The 19,028-nt window shown below is 46.6% G+C and overlaps 1 protein-coding gene across 1 annotated transcript in view; it reads right to left on the reverse strand.

Moving 5' to 3' along the window:
• Positions 1 to 6,615: 6,615 nt before the first annotated feature.
• The window catches only part of lamc1 (laminin, gamma 1), a 62,851-nt gene continuing 50,438 nt past the window's right edge, over positions 6,616 to 19,028 (reverse strand). The window contains exons 9-29 of the mRNA XM_061043563.1: positions 18,788 to 18,910; positions 18,197 to 18,386; positions 17,678 to 17,790; positions 17,372 to 17,593; positions 16,991 to 17,179; positions 16,641 to 16,886; positions 15,960 to 16,113; positions 15,724 to 15,866; positions 15,455 to 15,633; positions 15,208 to 15,364; positions 14,003 to 14,208; positions 13,825 to 13,901; positions 13,419 to 13,556; positions 13,187 to 13,331; positions 12,946 to 13,095; positions 12,514 to 12,628; positions 11,938 to 12,137; positions 11,376 to 11,534; positions 10,807 to 10,906; positions 9,256 to 10,491; positions 6,616 to 9,150 (exon numbers count right to left, since the gene is read on the reverse strand). Coding sequence (XP_060899546.1) covers positions 10,235 to 10,491; positions 10,807 to 10,906; positions 11,376 to 11,534; positions 11,938 to 12,137; positions 12,514 to 12,628; positions 12,946 to 13,095; positions 13,187 to 13,331; positions 13,419 to 13,556; positions 13,825 to 13,901; positions 14,003 to 14,208; positions 15,208 to 15,364; positions 15,455 to 15,633; positions 15,724 to 15,866; positions 15,960 to 16,113; positions 16,641 to 16,886; positions 16,991 to 17,179; positions 17,372 to 17,593; positions 17,678 to 17,790; positions 18,197 to 18,386; positions 18,788 to 18,910 — 3,263 coding nt within the window. The 3' untranslated portion in view covers positions 6,616 to 9,150; positions 9,256 to 10,234. The remainder of the gene's footprint in view (positions 9,151 to 9,255; positions 10,492 to 10,806; positions 10,907 to 11,375; positions 11,535 to 11,937; positions 12,138 to 12,513; positions 12,629 to 12,945; positions 13,096 to 13,186; positions 13,332 to 13,418; positions 13,557 to 13,824; positions 13,902 to 14,002; positions 14,209 to 15,207; positions 15,365 to 15,454; positions 15,634 to 15,723; positions 15,867 to 15,959; positions 16,114 to 16,640; positions 16,887 to 16,990; positions 17,180 to 17,371; positions 17,594 to 17,677; positions 17,791 to 18,196; positions 18,387 to 18,787; positions 18,911 to 19,028) is intronic.

A 19,028-nucleotide genomic window follows, 5' to 3' on the forward strand; every position in this document is an offset into this window, starting at 1 on the left:
TGAATATAAATCACACAAAAAATACTTTAATACGAGTTTATCAGCGGAGCGTGACTCATCAGTAACTTACCTCTGACCGTGCTGAAGACTGCTGTGGCGGGAGCGCGCACCGTGCACGCTCATTACGCGCACGCACGTACCTCCGTCCTCACAAACACACACACACACACACACACACACACACACACACACACACAGAAAACAAGAAATATAATGAAAAATTAGTGTTTTGGTGAAATTAATAAGCTGTCTGTATCAACCTGTTACATATACACCCCACCCTCCACCTCATACATCTCATCATGAAAGAAGAAAAGGAAAACGTAGGCGCTATATACAAGTTTACAAGTCATATAAAATGTACAAAGTGCAGCAAGTATTTAAACAAAAGTGCAGTAAGAACATGCTGTGTCATTCTCAGTACAAACACATATAGCACATTCTTTACACTATTTTACGCAGAGTGAAAAATAAAAGAATATATATGAATGCAACAAGGCAATCGAGGAGAGGGAATATACATTTAGGTTCTGATACACAACTTCACTTTCAAGGAGGTGTAAAAAGAGACCCAGATTTTGTGGAAGTCACTCAGCTTATGTTTAAAGGTCACATAATATACAGATCACACTTCACCATCTTTCTCTAACACTAATATGTGTCTCTAGTCTGTCTACAAACCCTCCAATGATGAGAAAAGTCCATCCTCCCCGTCTTTTGCCTGCTCCACTTTTCAGAAAATGAGTGCTCAAACAGGCCGTTAATGCATGGTCACTTAAAGTTTCTGGATCCGTTTTAAAGCATTAAAGAAAGACATGTTGGTTGCAACACGACACACATGCACCCACCTTCAGCTCAGGAGAGATTTCCTCTCCTAATTATAATTTCCTATACATAGTAAAGAAATTTCCGCCATAAATTAATTCAGAAAAGGCACAAATTGTTGCATAAAAATTCACCAGAATGCAGGAAATGAAGTGTTTGACCACCCGCTGAAAATTTGTCCCCCCCAATGTTGAATCCAAACCTACGCCCTTGCACCCACCTTCAACTCAGGAGAGATTTCCTCTGCAACGGTGGCCAGCTAAGAGCCCTTCCACAGTTGCGCTATTAAACCACCAGGTGGCGACAAACTAATGTAAATGTGACAGCCACATCAATTTTGCAGAAATTCAACATAGAGGTTAATTCTAACTCTGTTACACTGCTTGAAAAGTGCAGTTAAGGTTTAAAGAAGATTAAGTGTATTAATTGCACGAGGAACAGGAGACAGTACTGTTCCTGTTGGTCTTCGCCCTGGGCAGCCTGAACCTCCGACCAGAGGGGAGAAGAACAAAGTCCTCCAAGAGAGGACGACGGTCATAGCTGGCCAAGATCGACTTTGCTCTCCTCACAATTTGTCTGTTTCAGATATCTGACAAGGAAAGCCTCTGAGTGCCGATTATTGTACTTGCTGTTTTAATGATAATGGACAGACAGTTTGTGTTGTGTACTGAAAGGTTATTACCATGATATGAAAACAAAAGGTTAAAAATGGAACCAATAAAAGATTGGTAGAATAAAACCATCAGTGTCTTGCCCACATTCAAAGTATTCAGTCTATGCAGAAAGTAGTCTCTGCAGGCCCTCTTTGCAGATTGCATTTGTGTTGTGGTCATGATTCAAGTTATTTTGAATCCTTGTGCCCAGGTACTTCTACAAGTCAACATTCTCCACAGGTGTGCCTTTGATTAGAGTTGGGAAAGGCTGAATGGAAAGTTTTCCGTAAGTGGATGGGCATCGCTTTAGATTTATTAACGTTGAGCTTCAAGAAGTCCCACCACTCCACAAAATCTTTTACAAATAGCCCGTGATCGACCTCTCCCTCCTGGAGCAGACTAATTAAAACAGTGTTGTCTGCAAACGTTGGGAGAAGCCTGTTGTCAAAGTTGCTCCTGCAGTCATTTGTATACAAAATATACAGTGAAGGGGACAGGACACACACCTGGGGTTGGCCTGTGGATGACAACCGCTTCACTGATAGAGAATCAGTCGCCCTGACTGCCTGGGGCCTGCAAGATAAGAAGTCCAAGATCCATTTCACCAACCCAGCATCAAGGTTACAAGTGGACAGCAGTTTATTTTCTAAAATGTGGGGTTGGATCACATTAAAAGCGGAGGAGAAATCTACTAATAAAAGCCATGAATGTGTTTTGTGACAGGATGACCGTTGTTTGAGCCAAATGCTGACGTGGGGGTACGACATGTTTTTCCAACAGAGAGCAATGAGACGTTTGGCATGAATTAAGCACAGGTCAACCAGTATAGTTTCATGTCTTTCCCAACATAAATATTCAGAGTATAGGCCCAAGATGCAGTTTTGGACTCAGGTATCTGGAATGTCTGGGTTACATTCATTCATTTTTACCGGTTATATAAGTCCTCATTATCCAGTTGTATTGAATGAATTTTTCTTCCCCTGTGCTGCTACCTTGTCGTTGTCGTTGTTGCTTTTGTGCCTCCGTGACTCTGAAGGCTATACCGGTGGGGGGTTTATACCCCCCAGCAGGTTCAACCATGCCGGGCAGGTTTCTAGAGTAGAGGTCAGACGAAAAGCAGCAAATGGCCCTCCAGGTTGGGGGTTAGGCGTGGGGTTAACTACCCCATCCTGTAAAAATGTTCCAGTTACAGAAACGTTAACGAATAAAAACCAAATCACACACCTGGCTGAAGAAGGTGCCCCAGCAATGGGGACTATGGCGCTTACCAGCCAAACCCGCAAGGGCGCTGGTAATCCGACACACCTTCTGACGCCAAGAACACCCACCCCCCTGGGGGCATGGTACATCAGAACCATGTTCCAGGCTGGCAAGACTGCAACCATTGCCAAGGAAATGGAGCGCTACAACCTCTCAGTCCTGGGCCTGGCAGAAACAAGATGGACGCAGTCGGGTGAGGTCAAATTGACCAGTGGCCAGTCCATTATCTATTCTGGACACGAAGAGGAGGCAGCCAACCATACGGAGGGAGTGGCAATCATGATGACGAAAGGCACTAGAAAGGCCCTAACTGCATGGAAACCCATCAGCTCTCGCATCATCTGAGCAACCTTCAATACCAGCAACAGGAGAGTGAAAGCCCATATAATCCAGTGCTACGCACCCACCAACGCTGCAGATGAGGAGGTCAAGGACAGGTTTTATGACAGCTTAAACCACCTACTCAGTAGTATTGGAGACAGGGACATCATTATCCTGATGGGGGACTTTAATGCCAAGATTGGAGGCCAAAACGAAGGATATGAGACGGTGATGGGTAAACATGGAGTGGGGACCATGAACGAAAATGGCGAGATGTTTGCAGAGACCTGCGTGAACAATAATCTGGTGATTGGGGGAGTGTATTTCCCCACAAGAAAATCTACAAAACAACCTGGGTGTCACCAGATCATGTCACGGAAAACCAAATCTACCACATCTGCATCAACAAAAAGTTCAGAAGAACTATGGAAGATATCAGGACAAGACGGGGGGCAGACACAGCCTCAGATCACCATCTCCTGGTAGGGAAATTCAAGCTAAGGCTGAAGAGATATCAGCGAGAAAAGGGTCAAAGAGCAAAATACAACACTGACTACCTCAGCAAAGCTCAAGTGACGAAACAGTTCAAGGATATAAAGCGCAGAGATACAGCTCAGAAAGAAGGAAGAATGGACAATGAATGAAGAGTGGGAACACCTTAAAGCTGCTTGGAGCTCAACATGCGAGGAGGCCCTGGGGAGAAGATCCCAAAATCATAAAGAATGGATAACACCAGAAACACTAAATTTAATCCAGCAGAGGAGGAAGGTGAAGGAAAAAGTGTACAATGCAAGAACAAGATCAGAAAAAGCAGAGGCTCAAAAGGAATACATCCTTTTCCACCAAAAAGTGCGGCAGAACATCAGGAGGGACAAGAGATCACAGGTAGAGCTAGCTAAGGAGGCATAACTTGCAGCATCTCAAAGAAACATGAAAGAACTGTACAACATCACAAGGAAATTGTCTGGGACACATCGACAAAGTAACAAACCGATCATGGACAAGAATGGCCAACTGCTCTCAACCCCGGAGGAGCAGCTCGAGAGATGGGTAGAGCACTTCCAAGAGGTCCTGAACAGACCACCACCAATAGAGAGGCCACACATTCCTCAGACCAGGACACCGCTAAACATCAAGTGTGACAGACCAACAAAGACTGAAATAAAAGCTGCAATCAAACATCTGAAAACCGGCAAGGCTGCTGGCCCTGACAATATTCCACCTGAAGCCCTTAAAGCTGATATAAACACATCTACAGACATGCTCTACTGCTTCTTTTGGAGAATTTGGGAGGACGAAGAGACACCCACAGAATGGGCAGAGGGTCACATAGTGAAACTACCAAAGAAGGGTAACCTAAGGAAGTGTAACAACTGCCGAGGGATTACCCTACTTTCAGTGCCCAGTAAGGTCTTTAATCGGGTCATTCTCAACCGTCTCCAGGAAGCTATGGACAAGAGGCTCCGGGACCAGCAAGCAGGATTCAGGAAAGATCGTTCATGCACAGACCACATAGCAACACTACGCATCATCATTGAACAGTCTATTGAATGGAACACATCCCTGCACATGAACTTCATTGATTTTGAAAAAGCTTTTGACAGCTTAGACTGGACAACACTGTGGCAATTAATGGAACACTATGGAATCCCCACAAAGATCATAAACCTTATCAAGAAATCTTATGAGGTCACCTTTGGTAAAGTCATGCATGCAGGCCGGTTTCCCCGGAGCTTTGAAGTCAAGACAGGCGTTAAACAGGGATGTCTTCTGTCACCATTCCTCTTCCTTCTTGCTATTGACTGGGTCATGAGGGAAACAACTGAGGGGAAGAGAAATGGAATTCAGTGGACAATGTGGGAGCAGCTGGATGATCTTGAATTTGCGGATGATATAGTTCTCCTTTCCCATACACAGACACAAATGCAAGAGAACACAGACATACTTTCAGAGACTGCAAGAAAACTTGGTCTCACTCCCAATATAACAAAAACTCAAGTGATGAAGATCCACTCCAAAACCAGAAACCCCATCTTCTTGAACAGCACTGCCCTAGAGGAGGTAGAAGCTTTCACCTACCTAGACAGTTCATTATTGTAGGTTAAAGGCTTAATCTGCGATTTTTCACACTTAAATGTAGAAATCAAGTATCTCCTCTGAAAATAACTCTGAGTCATGACTGTCTACAATGGGTGTAACATCCGAGTCCCACTGTCTGTGATGTTTTCCGAGTTTTCCGAGTCCTATCTTCAGTTTGTTTACATCGCCCGGACGGCCGGCTGACTCCTCCCCTCACGTATAAAAGTTGTTTAATTGAGGGACTAGAGAAAAGAAGAATAACATACTGTACTCACTGCTTAACTGTGTTTCTAGATCACGCTCATTTCAGGTAAATTTACATGCAGTGTGAAGATACGAGCATAATAAAGATCGCTAGCATTAGCATGCTAACACAACAATGCAGCGCGAGTTGTTTTGGTTTCATGCTGGTGCTCAAGGGCGACATCTGCTGGATCCAAAAATCGCATAGTAAGCCTTAAATGACCTGATGAACATGTCATTTATTAAAACTTAAACCGTTTGAAGATTTATTAGAGGAGGAACAGCAGCTCACAGCAACACTTAAACCCCTCCACCACGTTAAGCTGATGATTCTTGGAGGGAACACTCAAAATATTGATTGTAATTCAACGATTGAAACTTAATTGTTTTTTAGGAAATTACTCAAAATAAAAAAAATGTTTAAAGAGAAGTTGAAGCTGAACTACGCAGGGTTTCTAAAACTAGCATGATTTTGAAAGTAGCATTCCCTCAGTGCTCCGTCTACGCCCCCTCCCCTCTGTGCTCCCTCTAAAGCCACGCCCCCTCACTTACATCGGGCGGCGTTGCTCTAGAAGTGGACCTCAGCTCATCTCTTGCATTGTGTAGAAACTACGTCGTCTCATGTCTCATTCAGCGGTAAGTAAACTCACAGTGTAAACTCCTAAAGTCATCGGTGACGCTCTTTGAGTGTGACCTAGAGCAGGTAAGAGGTAGAGAGCGAGCAGGGAGACAGGGAGGCGTCTGATTGGTTAATCAGATTGGTACCTCGTGGCAGACATTGGTCGAAGATTTTACAGGCTTATGGTGCCTTCATGTGGTGTCGATCTGAAAAACGAGTCCCTGAGTTGTAAAATGCACATGAACACCTGCTCAAGTCGGAACCAGGACTCGGAAACTTGGAAAAGAATTAGTTGCCGGACTTGCCGACTTATTGTCAGAATCATCATCACGAGGGGCAAAATACTTTTTATACATCAACATTTAGCTCAGATATAACTTGTAACAGTTACATTCCACAGATCTTCTTCGTAGCAGAGAATCACTCCCTGATTCCCCGCCAGCCTCGACTTCATCTTTTGTTATTGTTTTGATTGAGCCCCCTGGTGTCGGATTTTACATACTGCCCGTTTACAAAGTGGATCTGGAGAAAATGACTAACCATGTCTTCAATGTGGACCAGAGGAGAGGGAGACTTCCTCATTTTATCTGACACAGCACTCATTCACACAGGGTGTTCCTGTAGTAATTTTTTTATTATTCAAATGTTAAGTTTGGATTTACAGGCACATGTGAACAAACAGGGTCGTCGTTCAGGTCCTCACAAGGCTGCAAACCTGACGTGAGAATAAAAGCACAGTGCAGACGGCTCTGCTGGCTGTGCAGCACGCACACCACCGTCTTCGACAACAGGGTTACAATACAAATACCTGGTACATTATTATAACTTAAAATACTGTTCATACATCGTGAGTGTGTGTATGTGGGTGTGTAAGTGTGTGTGTGTGTGTGTGTGTGCTGCACATCCTGCAGAGCGGCCGTCCGGATGGAGGGAGGAGAATCTCAAATCAGTGAGCGTGTGGAGCTGAGTGAACATTCAGGATCGTCCTGCTCAGACAAACATTGAATATTTCTGCAGGAGTTTCCAGTGGAGAGTCAAAACTAAGACAACTAAAAGCTCTGCTCGTGTTTGTTTGTCGCCTGCTCAACTCGGATCAGATTTACAAGTGGTCTCTCTTCGGGACCTGATTTCTAAAAACACCCTGCCTCAGTACTATCATGAGGAGAAGGCGGACAACGAGGAACATTTTGTGAAATGGAACGTCGTCAGGGCAGTGATTTAAACTGCTCTTTATATTAAGGCACAAAAACACCAAGTTAAACTCCTGCAGCGACATCATCTTCAGATTCATTCAGTGAAATGAGCCGTGAGGCAGCAGACGCCCCCCCTTTAAAACATGTCCTGATTGGAAAAAAACAAGGGACAAAAGAACTAAAAAAACATTTTCAGTTAGGTTGAATTAACTCGTGAACACCCACAGAGAATCGATAAAACACAAACGAAATATTGGCATCGCTTTGAGGCAGCAACACTGAGCCGTGTATACAAGCAAGCATATTATAATAATAACATAGCACAGACGTTATCATAGATATTTATATATATTTCACCTGGAGGTTTCAGTTGATTGATTGTGATCGAACTTAACGTACGTGGCCGTTCTGCGTGGTGGCGTTTGTCTTTCGTCAAAATCAGCCAGTCCTGAATCATTGAAGCATATATTTACACAAAGAACAAAGTCCTCACTCTATGTCATAATAAAAAACATTCACACAAAAATATAACATTTGAAATAATTATTAGCACCAGTGTATCAGATAAAATTCTCGCTACGCAAATGTACAAAGTTGCATAGTGTTGGATTTAGCCCGGAAGAAAATGTTAATGTGTGATCGGTAAAAAAAACAAAAAAACCTCGGGTGAAAAAGCAGCACGATTAAAAACGAAATGTTTGAGCGTCTGTTTCATGAAATGGACTTCGACTGTGGTGAGAAATGTCAGACAGAGCTTCTGAAGTCCAGAAAGACTCACTTTCATGTCTACAAAAATACTTTGAACCAGTTGGGAGGGGGTAGAACAAGATCCTGTTACATTCAAGATCACAACTTGTTACGACATCAAATCACCACGATATCTCAAGCACACATTTGCGTCTTACTCCGCAAGATCCGAATCTTATTTGCACAATTTAGGATCTCAAATCTTCTCTGAAACCAGAGGTGCATACTTTGTGGAAACAAGATGCTAATGTGTGCAAGATTTGGCTCCTCGTGACCAGATGCTCTCTATCTTGAGCACACAAGATGACGTCTGAAAAAAGTAGTGGGTGCACAAGTCACCATCTTGTTCCCACAAGATCCGTATCCTAATTAACATCTTTCAGTCACCATGCAAGATTTGTAGCTTTAGGAAACAAGATATGTGCATATTTTAATATCTTGCGCACAAGACATATTATCTTCAACCTCAAACTAAAAATCCCGTTTCTGTAAAAATATCTTATTTGAATGAGATGTTGACTTGTGAGCATGAAGTATGGATTTTGGTGACGAGATGTTAACCTTTTTTCCCACAAATCCGTATCTTGTGCACCGAAGATGACATCATGAGGGTACAAGGTGATATCTTGCGCATTAAAGATGGCATACTTGGTGCACATGTTACCATCTTGTTCACACAAGATCCATATCCTCGTCACAATTTAATATCCTGCGCATGAGACATAATATCTTCTACTTACGACTCAAGATACTGAAAACAAGATATCTTTGTAATAGGAGACTAACTTAAGAGCATTAAATATGGATCTTGGTAACAAGATATCAGCTAATATTAGTCACAAACTTATATCTTGATGACATCCAGATTGTACGAGGTGACATCTTGCGCATACAAGCGCAAGATCCATAACCTATGAGCACAGTTGAATATCTTGTGGGAGACATAACATTTAGATTTTAACTTGTGCTATGAAATATGGAACATTTAGAAATGTATTCACTTTTCTCCCATCAGATCCATATCTGTGCACAAAATGTCATCAACAAGATTCATATTCTATGTGCACAATCTCATATCTTGCGCACAAGACAAAATATCTTGTACCTACGGAGAAAGATTCTGTGTTGCAAAAACAAGGTATCACTTCTACAAGATGCTAAAATATGGATCTTTGCAATGAGATTTCATGTTTTTCTGCACCCAAGATGACTCATGATGTGTAGAAAAATATCTTGCGCGTAAGAGATGTGATCTTCGGTGCACAAGTTGCCATCATTTCCCCACAAGATCCATCTCACACGAGCACAATGTAACATCATGCACGAACAAGAAACTGTCTTGGTAACTAAATTTTAGATCCCTGCCTTCACAGAAACAAGATTGTAGGATCTTGGGAGCAAGATACTTATGTTGTGTGAAATAAGATGATACCTGGCGTGTGTAAGGTTTTGTCTTCCATGCACAATTTTCATATTTTGGTGCATGCAAGTTAAAAATCTGGAGTGTAACAGAAAAGATCTTCTAACGCTGAGCCATGAGCCACACCTTGTTGAAACAGGATACTCATTTATCTGGCACACACAAGATCTGAAATCTTTTTTTTTTCTGGACTTCAGAGGCTTCTAGGCTCCGACAGAGCGTGTGAAGATCACTGAACGCCACAGCGGTGTGTGGCATGAAATACTGCTGAAGAAAGGAGGTTCTCCTCCGCGCTCCGAGTCGCAGCGTTGGGAGTAAAGAGTCCTTCACTGTGTGCTGTCTGAAAACATGGCTGAAGATAAAGGAGTGTTTAAACAGTGTGGAGCCGTATATTCAGCCGGCTGAGGACTGCCAAACTCTGAAGTGTGTCCCGGGGCATGATGGGAAATGGCTGGTCAGCTAGAGAATGGGAGACGTTTGTCGCGGCGAGGAGCTCTCCGCTCGGCTTCTGTGTCAGTGAAACTTCCTCGGTCGGAGCAGACGGTGCAGTCACGTCGGGTTTGTGGTTCTGGATTTTCTCCGAGGTTCCTCCACCTCTCTGCACGGCGTCTCTGCGCCGTTTAGTTTGTGCTATTGAAACCACGTTACTGCGTCTCGGACAAACAAAAACCAAAGACGAAAACAGAAACAGCTGCTTCTGCTTCGTTACGAACTTGAAATATTGGCTTCTGTCTTGAAAAGAAAAACAAAGACAATAATCTGAAAAAAAAAGTTTAAAAAACTGTTTTGGTAAAAGGCGGCGTGTTTGCCAGAGTGTTAGACGTGACGGGGGAGTGTCGGAGGTGGATGGAGGAGGAGGAGGAGGTGGGCGGGGTTAAGGCCTCTCCAGGGACGGCGTGTTGAAGCAGCCCTCAGGTAACGTCTTCTTGATGTCTTCCAGGTTGAGGATGTCGCTGCGGATCTCGCGAATCTGCCGGTCGTAGTCGAAGATCAGGTCCTCCTGGCTTCTCGCCACGTCGTTCAGCTCGCTCAGTTTCCTGTCCAGCTCGTTGTTGGCCATCTTGCCCTTGGCGCTCTTCAAGGACTCCTCGATCTGGTTCAGCTTGCTCAGGTCCACCTTATCGATGTTTCCTGGAGAGGAGACAAAGAAGGACATTAACCTTTTAGCGAACTTTGGACACGAGACCTGCTGACAGGCCGGACTCGGACCAGTCTGAACCGGTCATAGAAACGGCCACGTGTCGCTCTGATTGATCTGCCGGCGCTCTGATCCATTCATGGAGACAAACACGATTCTTTACTGTGTTTCAGAGGGTCTCAACATGAAGCCACCAAATACCCAAACTGCAAATAGAAAGGTCGATTAAATAGAGATGGGTCTGTTCCTGAACACTTTGGTTTCGGGTCTTTTTGGCGCCCTCTTAGGACAAAGCAGGACTGTCTTACCCAGCTGATCCAGCAGGGCGGTGATGGTGCTCAGAACGGTCTTGACGGCGCTCTTGGCCTTGCGGGCGTTGTCCTCCGCCTCCTTTGCGTTGTCTGACGCCTGAGAGACACAGCACAGGGTTGATTAAACTCACAAAATGACTGTTTATATTCCTTTAAAACTCATTCCTTCAAACTTAGACCAATCTGTCTTTGAAACAGTAAAAAAACAAATTTCTGACATCAGAGACGAGAGCGACATGAAGCATCTGTTCAAATCAGAGTTCACTGAAAACAATTGACAAAAAGACACTGGCGCTCAGAAAGAAACGCTGGATAGACACAGGGCTTAAGTCCATCGCTGTTTGGACACCAGCTGAAACATGAACATGCGTCTTTGACAGAAGATTAAAACTTATTGAACCACTTCATGTTGTGTTTTCTTTTCCTGTATTTGTGAAGCACTCTAACCCCTCGACTTTTTAAACGTATAAATGACGACTGTGCGTTCATGTCTGAAGTGACTTTATAAAGTCTGAACGTTTCCAACAGTCTCTGGTTTGAATAAAACCCGGCGGCTCGACCCGTACCATCCCCGCCATCATCATGTCCAGGTCCGCCGCGGCCTTCTTACTGGCCAGTTCTCGCTCAGCGGTGCTCAGCTGATCCATCATGTCGTCCACCTCCCCGTCCAGCTTGTTGGTTTCCTGGAAGGCCTTCTCGGCGTCCTGTTTGGTCTTAGCTGAGCCCTAAAGAGGGAACAGAGGAAACAACATTTTTCAACAGTGAGGACACAGGTCACAGACGGGGAGCTCTGCAGTAGAAGCGCTGCTTGTGTTTTCCTCGCTCTGATGACTTGTTTGTGGACCAGTTTGACAGGATAACGCACACTAGCCAGATTGTGACATATGACGGATAATTAGTGCCACGTGAAGGAAAAGTTAACGACTTTATTCTCGTATATTTAGGACTTAATTCTCGAAATCTCAGAGGTGTAGAAACGTATAAGATTTAAGTCATACATTTACGAGAATAAAGTCGTAAATTTAGAAGGTTTACGTTATAAATTAACCCTTCACGTGGATTGAATCAAGATCGGATTAAAAAGTTCTGATTTGAAACGCTAACCAGAGTCGTTTGTGTGTGTCGTACCTTCTGCACGTTGCTGGCGATCTTCTCCGCCTCCTCGGCCTTGTTCTTGGCGTCTCGGGCGTCGTTGGCCGCGTTGCCGAGCGCTGCCTCCGCCTGCCTGGTCTTATCGTTGGCAGCAATGATTATGGCCTTGATTTCGGGGATCTTCTTCAGGGCGTCCTCAGCGGCGGTCTTGTTGTCGTTAACACGCTTGTCGAAGTCTGCAGGAAGTTAAGAACATTGGAGACAAAATTTGGATAAGAACAAAAGTAACAGCTCTCTCTGATGTTTTGGATTTGGACTGCAGTGCCCATTTTAAACACTAGGTGCTCCTTCAAACACAGAGTGTATAAACTCCTCCACCAGGGGGCTCTCAATCAAAACAATAACAAAAGATGATGTTGATGCTGCCGGGGAATCATGGGAGTGATTCCCCTCTTTCGTTGCAAATCTAAAATTCTACCCGTCAAATTTTTACAAATTTTCTCTCCAACACTTCTCGGCTTCAGAATAAAACCTTTATTTAAACTTTAATTTACCACAAAACGGGGGAGAATCCAGGAATATTCACGGCTCATGAAAAGTCCTCAAACGTACCTCGGAGATCCTCCAGGATGCTCTCCGCCTCTCTGAACGTGGACTGACCCTTCTTTGCCGCCTCCTCTGCCAGAGCTTTGGCGGCGTCCGCTCGGGCCAACAGCTGATCGGCGGTCTGCGGGGACGAACAAACAAACCAGACGTCGTCAACAACAACAAAACACACGACATCAAAACAGACCGTGAGCGTCCTTCCTCCTGAGGGACGATTCGTTCCAAGTTAAAGCGGGAAAATAGTTCAAATATTACAGGAACTTTGAGTTTGGCGCCCCCTGTGGACAAGGTGGCACCTTTAATCTCTTTGCTGATGTCTTTTTAGGTCATGCAGAGATGTCAGTATTAATTTCAGTGTGTTTTAGAACCAAGTCCTTTAAGGTCTTTCGTTCCGTGTGTTTGACCACGAGTCTGTGTCGGACGTTGTGGTCGACTTACCTGCTGCTCACTTTTGCCTTTGTCCAGCAGTTTGCGCACTTCCTGCTCTTTGCCCTTCAGGTCGTCTCTCAGGTCATTGTACTCTTTCTCCGTCTTGTCGATCAGCTTGTCCAGGTCCGACGCCTCCTTCTTGATCTTTTTGGCTTCATCCTAAAAAAAAACCACACAGACTCGTTAAATCCTCCAGGAAGTCAAACACACACCATGAAAACCAGGGAAGACGTTATGACGGAGACGTCACCTCCAGAGCCTTGGTGTCGAGCGCCGGGATGCTCGTCAGGTTGGCGAATATCTTCAGAGCTTTGTCCCCGGCCTCCTCAGCCTCAGCCTGAACCTTGTTGGCCTGATTCTCCAGATTCTTAGCCAGCTCCTTCGCCTCGTTGTACCTGAACGCAACATTCACAGCAGACGTTACATCCACACATTCTCCCTGACGGAGGTAAAGGGTAACGCGGCACTCGGCGGTGACTCACTTCTTGTTGAGCTCGTTGATCTCCTGACTCGTCTTGCTCTCTCCGTCCAGAGTCTTCAGCAGCAGGTTGTACGCTTTGGTCGACGTGTCGTTGGCGTCTTTGGCGATTTTCTCGATCTGGTCGGCGTCCATCTTGTGCCTGAGAAAGAAAAAAAAACGCATGAAGGTGACGTCAGGGAAGTCAACATGCTGCAGACACGCTCACACTTTCAGGTTATTTATGTATCATTCTTTGAATCGTGATGATGTCATCATTTTGTTTCCTCTCTTTGATTCTTTGAAGACATTTTAAAACAGACAAATCAAACATCAGATCTGCTGTTTCAAAGAACCGTGTTTCAGTCTCATTGGTTCTCGTCTGACCCCTGACCCCTGGCTGACGTCGTGTGTGTGTGCGTCAGTCTTACTTGTCGGCCAGTGTCCGCGCCTCCTCAGCCAGCAGCGTCATGTTGTTTGGATCTCCGGTGCTCGGCGGTTTGATGTCCTGCCGACAACAAAGACTCCGTTAGCTCTTAACCGGGGGCAATGTCGGGCGTTCAGCAAAAGTCACACTCACAGGTGCCACGACAACGGCGTAGCACTCACCACTTTGCTGATGGCGTCCCTGGCCTTGTCCAGCTCCTGCCGGGCTCGGTCGATCAGGTCCTCGGCGTCTCGCACTCGGCTGCGCGCTCGGTCGGCCTGCGTGCCGGTGTTGTCCACGGTGTTGCGGATGTTCTGCAGCCGGTTCCACTGAGTGGTCAGAGTGCTGTTGATGTTGTTCAGACGGTCCAGCAGGCCTCGGTCCACGTCTGCAGGGGGGGGTCAAAGGTTAATGACTGAGTCAGTGCTGGGATGGTTCTAAACGTGTTAGCATGAAATGTGTTAGCATGAAACGTGTTAACATGAAACGTGTTAGCATGGAATGTTCCTGAAAGCTGCAGGAGAGGGCGCTGCGCCACGATGGAAGAGGGCAGGCCCGTCTCTCCCGTGGGTGTTGAGACACCCACACTTTCACTGAAACATAATTTCATCCCCGACACTTTCTGACTTTTTACCAGTGGAGTCATTGATGAAAACTTATTGGTCAAGTCAGATTTATTAACTGACAATTAAGCCAATCATAGCTGTTTGGTTACAGTTGAAGCACGGTAAAGTTACGTGGATTTAATCCTCCTGTCACTCATCACAGGCTGAGTCAGAGCTCAGAGCTAACAAATGATACATGCTACATGTAGCATCCTTCAGAAACATGTTTTTAAGATAAATCCACCTCACAAAACAACGTGTAACATTTTCTCCTCTTGTTCTTTTAGCTGTATTTATTTACTCCTGTAACTTTACCATGGAGCGGAAGTCCCCTTTGCAGTTTTTCAAAATAAAAGCACATTTTATATGAAGACTAAAGAGACTGAGGCATAAGGCAATAAGAAAAGCAAAATAAAAGCATCACAAAGAGCAGTTTTGAATCTGGTTTTTAGAGCTAACTGGGTTAACAATGGATGTTCATAAAGTTTGTGTCTGATTATCTTTTGTAACTTTGTCTTGTTGTGTGATGTGTCAGCTAACATTAGTTATTGGACATTTAATGAAACAGAATGTGTTGATTTGTTAGAGGGTGATAATATACTAACACCTGCACTTTTAAAATCGCTGCTCCACCCCTGGAAGAGGGAGATGTTGGAGCGAGAAATTAAATAAATATTAAAAATCTGCTCTTTCATTTGGAGCGTGCAGCTGCTGTGTGGACGGGTTCGTCATGAGATGCAGCAGCAGCTTCAACCTGAGGCTGCAGGTGTCGTGTGTGTTACCTTTACTGGTCTGAGCCTCCTCCAGCAGCTCCATGATGGCTTTCTCCGCCTCCTTCATGCGATCCTCGAAGGCCTTATCGCTGACCGTGTCCCGACCCGAGCCCAGGTTATCGATCAGAGTCTGCAGGTCGTGCAGCTTCTGCCTCTGCTGGTTCACCTGCACACACAGAAAACGCTCGTTTCAGAATCATCAAAACGCTCCACCCAGCGCTCCCTGTCGGCCATGTTTGACTCGAGGCGTGCTCACCTTGTCTCTGACCAGACTGTAGCAGGAGGGGCACTGCTGGCAGCCCGGAGCCGAGCGGTTGTAGAAGTAGTTTTCCTCGCACATGTCGCAGCGGGCGCCGACGAAGCCCGGGCGACACTCACAGCGACCGTCCTCCTTACACTGACCCGACTGAGAGCCCTCGGGGTCGCAGTCGCAGGCTGCGGGGACACGAGAGCACGCACAGTTAGAGAAACACTACTCAGACTTCATGCTGCGACTTTGTGTGTAAGAGACGTTTGTGTTCTCACGTTTGCATCCAGACGCGCTGAAGCCGAAGAAGTTGACCTCGCAGCGTTCGCACTGCAGCCCGGTGACGCCCGGCTGACACTCACACTGCCCGGAGGTGATGTCACACTGACCGTTGGTAGAGCCAATGGGATTACAGTTACACCTGAGGACGAGAGAGAGAGAGAGAGGTAAGCATGCAGAATCAGCAGCAGGTGGTTCTGTCTGTGTGACGAGGGGAAAGCTGAGGCTCGCTGACCGTTCACAGCCGTTGCCGCTCTGCAGGTTGAAGAAGCCGGGCTGGCAGGCGCTGCAGTCTCGCTCGGCCACGTTGGGGAGACACGGACACTGACCGGTGACCTGAGAACAACCCGTCTGACGGCCCACGGTGCCCAACGGAGAGCAGGAGCAGGCTGAGGAGGAGAAGAGGAGGAACAGGGGGATAAGAAGGAAGGTGGAGGAGGACAAAGAAGTAGAGGAGGAGGAAGAGACGGAGAGGAGGTTGAGTAGGAGAATGAATATGTGCAGGAGGAGGTAAAAGAGGAGGGAGGGGCGAAAGAGAAAAGAGAAAGATGAGGAGAAAGAGGAACAGGAGGAGGAGAATGAGAAAAATAAAAAGTGAAGGGAGGAGGAGGATGATGAGATGGGAAGGAGATGATGTGAGGAGGAGGAATAGGAGAGGAGATGAGGAGAGGAGATGAGGAAGAGGGGGAAAGGAGAGGAGATGAGGAGAGGAGATGAGGAGAGGAGATGAGGAAGAGGGGGAAAGGAGAGGAGATGAGGAGAGGAGATGAGGAGATGAGGAAGAGGGGGAAAGGAGAGGTGGAGGAGGAGAACAAACGTTCAGAAAGCTTCGGGGTCAGACATTTTAATTTTGTCTCGTGTCGCAGCTCTGTGATAATAAAAACAAACAGGAAATGACGCTGGAGGCGGGCCTTACATTTGCACTTGTCGGCCGGGTTGGGTGACACAGCGTTGCCGTAGAAACCCTCCTTGCAGCGGTCGCAGAAGAAGCCGTCGGTGTTGTAGATGCACTTCAGACACTCTCCGGTCTCACGGTTGCAGTTTCCGACCGCGTTGGGGTCGATGTTGTCGCTGCACTTGCAGGCGCGGCAGACTCGAACGGGACCGGACTGACCGAGAGGGTCGCCGAAGAAACCGTCATCGCAGAGCTCGCAGCGCTTACCTGCACACAGGTGGACCCATGATGATGTAAAGGTTAACATTACGGACAGAAAGTGTGTGTGTGTGTGTGTGTGTGTGTCTGTGTCTGTGTGTGTGTGTGTGTACCTGTGGTTCCTGCGGGACAGTTGGTACACACCACCTCTTTGGTTTTAAAGACGACAGCGCAGGTCGCTCCGGCAGGACAGGGGCACGGCTGACAGTCACCTGATGTCCCCCGAGTGGCGTCGCCATAGAAACCGTCTTTACAGCGTTCACAGCTCAAACCAGCGGTGTTGTCCCGACAATCACACGCACCTGGAAATACAAACAAACAAATAATGTCATCATCATCCATCTCATTTTGTTTTCAGCCTTTATTAAACCAATCAGTGACCAGGAAGTAACCAGGAAGTAACCAGGTCAGTGACCAGGAAGTAACCAGGTCAGGAAGTAGTGAAAGGGGACACATGTCTCTCCGTGGTTAGTAAGTCAGTACAGCAGTGTTACCTGAGCCGGGGTCGCAGGCCTCGCTGTGGCCGTTACAGTTGCAGGGCTCACAGGAGCTGAAGGCGTGCAGCTCCGGGCGTGCGCGGCGGTATCCCACAGTGCACTGCTCACAGTGCTGACCCTGGTAACCCTGGGGACAGGTGCACCGCTCCACCCAGCGCGCAGGAACACCTGGACCCCGCCTCGCCGTCACCAAGGAGACATCGTCAAGGTAACCGGCACCTGGAGAGACAGACTCATTAGCACAGAGGTAAACAGGAAGTGACCTCACCGAGCGACACAAACAGTGCGTAAGAGGCGGCGTACTCCTCTCGCTGTACGTTCCGCGGATCTTGATGGCCGTCAGGTTGTGGAGAAGTTTCTGGAAATCTGAGTGGCTGATGGTCGGCCTCCAGGGGTAATCAGTGCTGTCGTGTAGCCTGAAACACAAACACAATAAACTATAAACAAAAACAACACAAGTTGTTTACCAGATTCTACAATAAACTACAACAAATAATACTTAAAGGAGCAGTCTGTAACTCTGCCCCCTAGTGTTTAAAATGAGTACTGCAGTCTAAATTCTAAACATCATAGAGAGCTGTCTCCCCCCCCCCCCCCTCTCTAGAGTCCATGCTCACACAGGTCACCATGTGGTGGACTCTGAAGCTTCAGTGTTTATCCAGCTCTGCATGGGTCTGTAAACCTTTCTGTGTTCTAACCTCTCTCCATTTTTCAAAAGCATCTCCAATATTGATCCTAGTTTGAGCACGTTTCTGCTCGTGGAGCTTATTAGAAACATGTTAAACGATGTTGGACCTCCCACACCTCTCTGCCTGTTCTCACCTGAACACGTAGGTCTGCATGTTCTCGTTGGGGTAGGCGTTACCCTGGGCGATGAGCGGGACGGCCACCCGCAGGTCCGCCCCCTCCAGGACCAGATCCTCCGCCGACAGCCGGGTGTCCCGCCGGTCGACTCGGAAACTCAGACTCAGGTTCTGTCCGTAACTCAGCATCTGGTTCCCCAAGAACTTCTCTGTTGAGTCACAGAGACACGAGACGACAGGAAGTCAGACGCCGTCTTTCCTCTCGAGGATGGTCGAGTGTTATCTGTGATGTCAGCATGTCGACGTGAGGTTTTTGGTTTATCAGCCTGTTCAAGGTGGGAAGGTTACGCCTCTCTCTGACTCACCTGTCCGTTAAAAAAAGGTACAAACACATGCTCCGTGTGGGAGCTGTGCTGTTCAGCCCGTAAGCCAGCAGGGGGCGCAATACCAGAGCTGCTGTGTGAACGCAGCAGGACGAGACACAGCTGAGACAGACTGAGCATGTGCAGAGTGTGTCGCAGTTAGCGGCTAACAGCAGAAAAACGTGTGTGTGTGTGTGTGTGTGTGTGTGTGTGTGTGTGTGTGTGTGTGTGTGTGTGAGAGAGAGAACCTGGGGCAATGAAGTACATGGGGAAGTAATCCTCTGAGATGAGGGAGATTTCCTGTCCGCTGGGAGACCACTGGACAGAGACGCTGGAGCCGTCGCGCTGCTGAGCGGTCCACTGCTCATCATCTACACACACACACACACACACACACACACACACACACACACACACACACACACACACACACACACACACACACACACACACACACACACACACACACACACACACACACACACACAC

This window comes from Labrus mixtus, chromosome 8, assembly GCF_963584025.1.
Source record: "Labrus mixtus chromosome 8, fLabMix1.1, whole genome shotgun sequence".
Taxonomy (NCBI): Eukaryota; Metazoa; Chordata; class Actinopteri; order Labriformes; family Labridae; genus Labrus; species Labrus mixtus.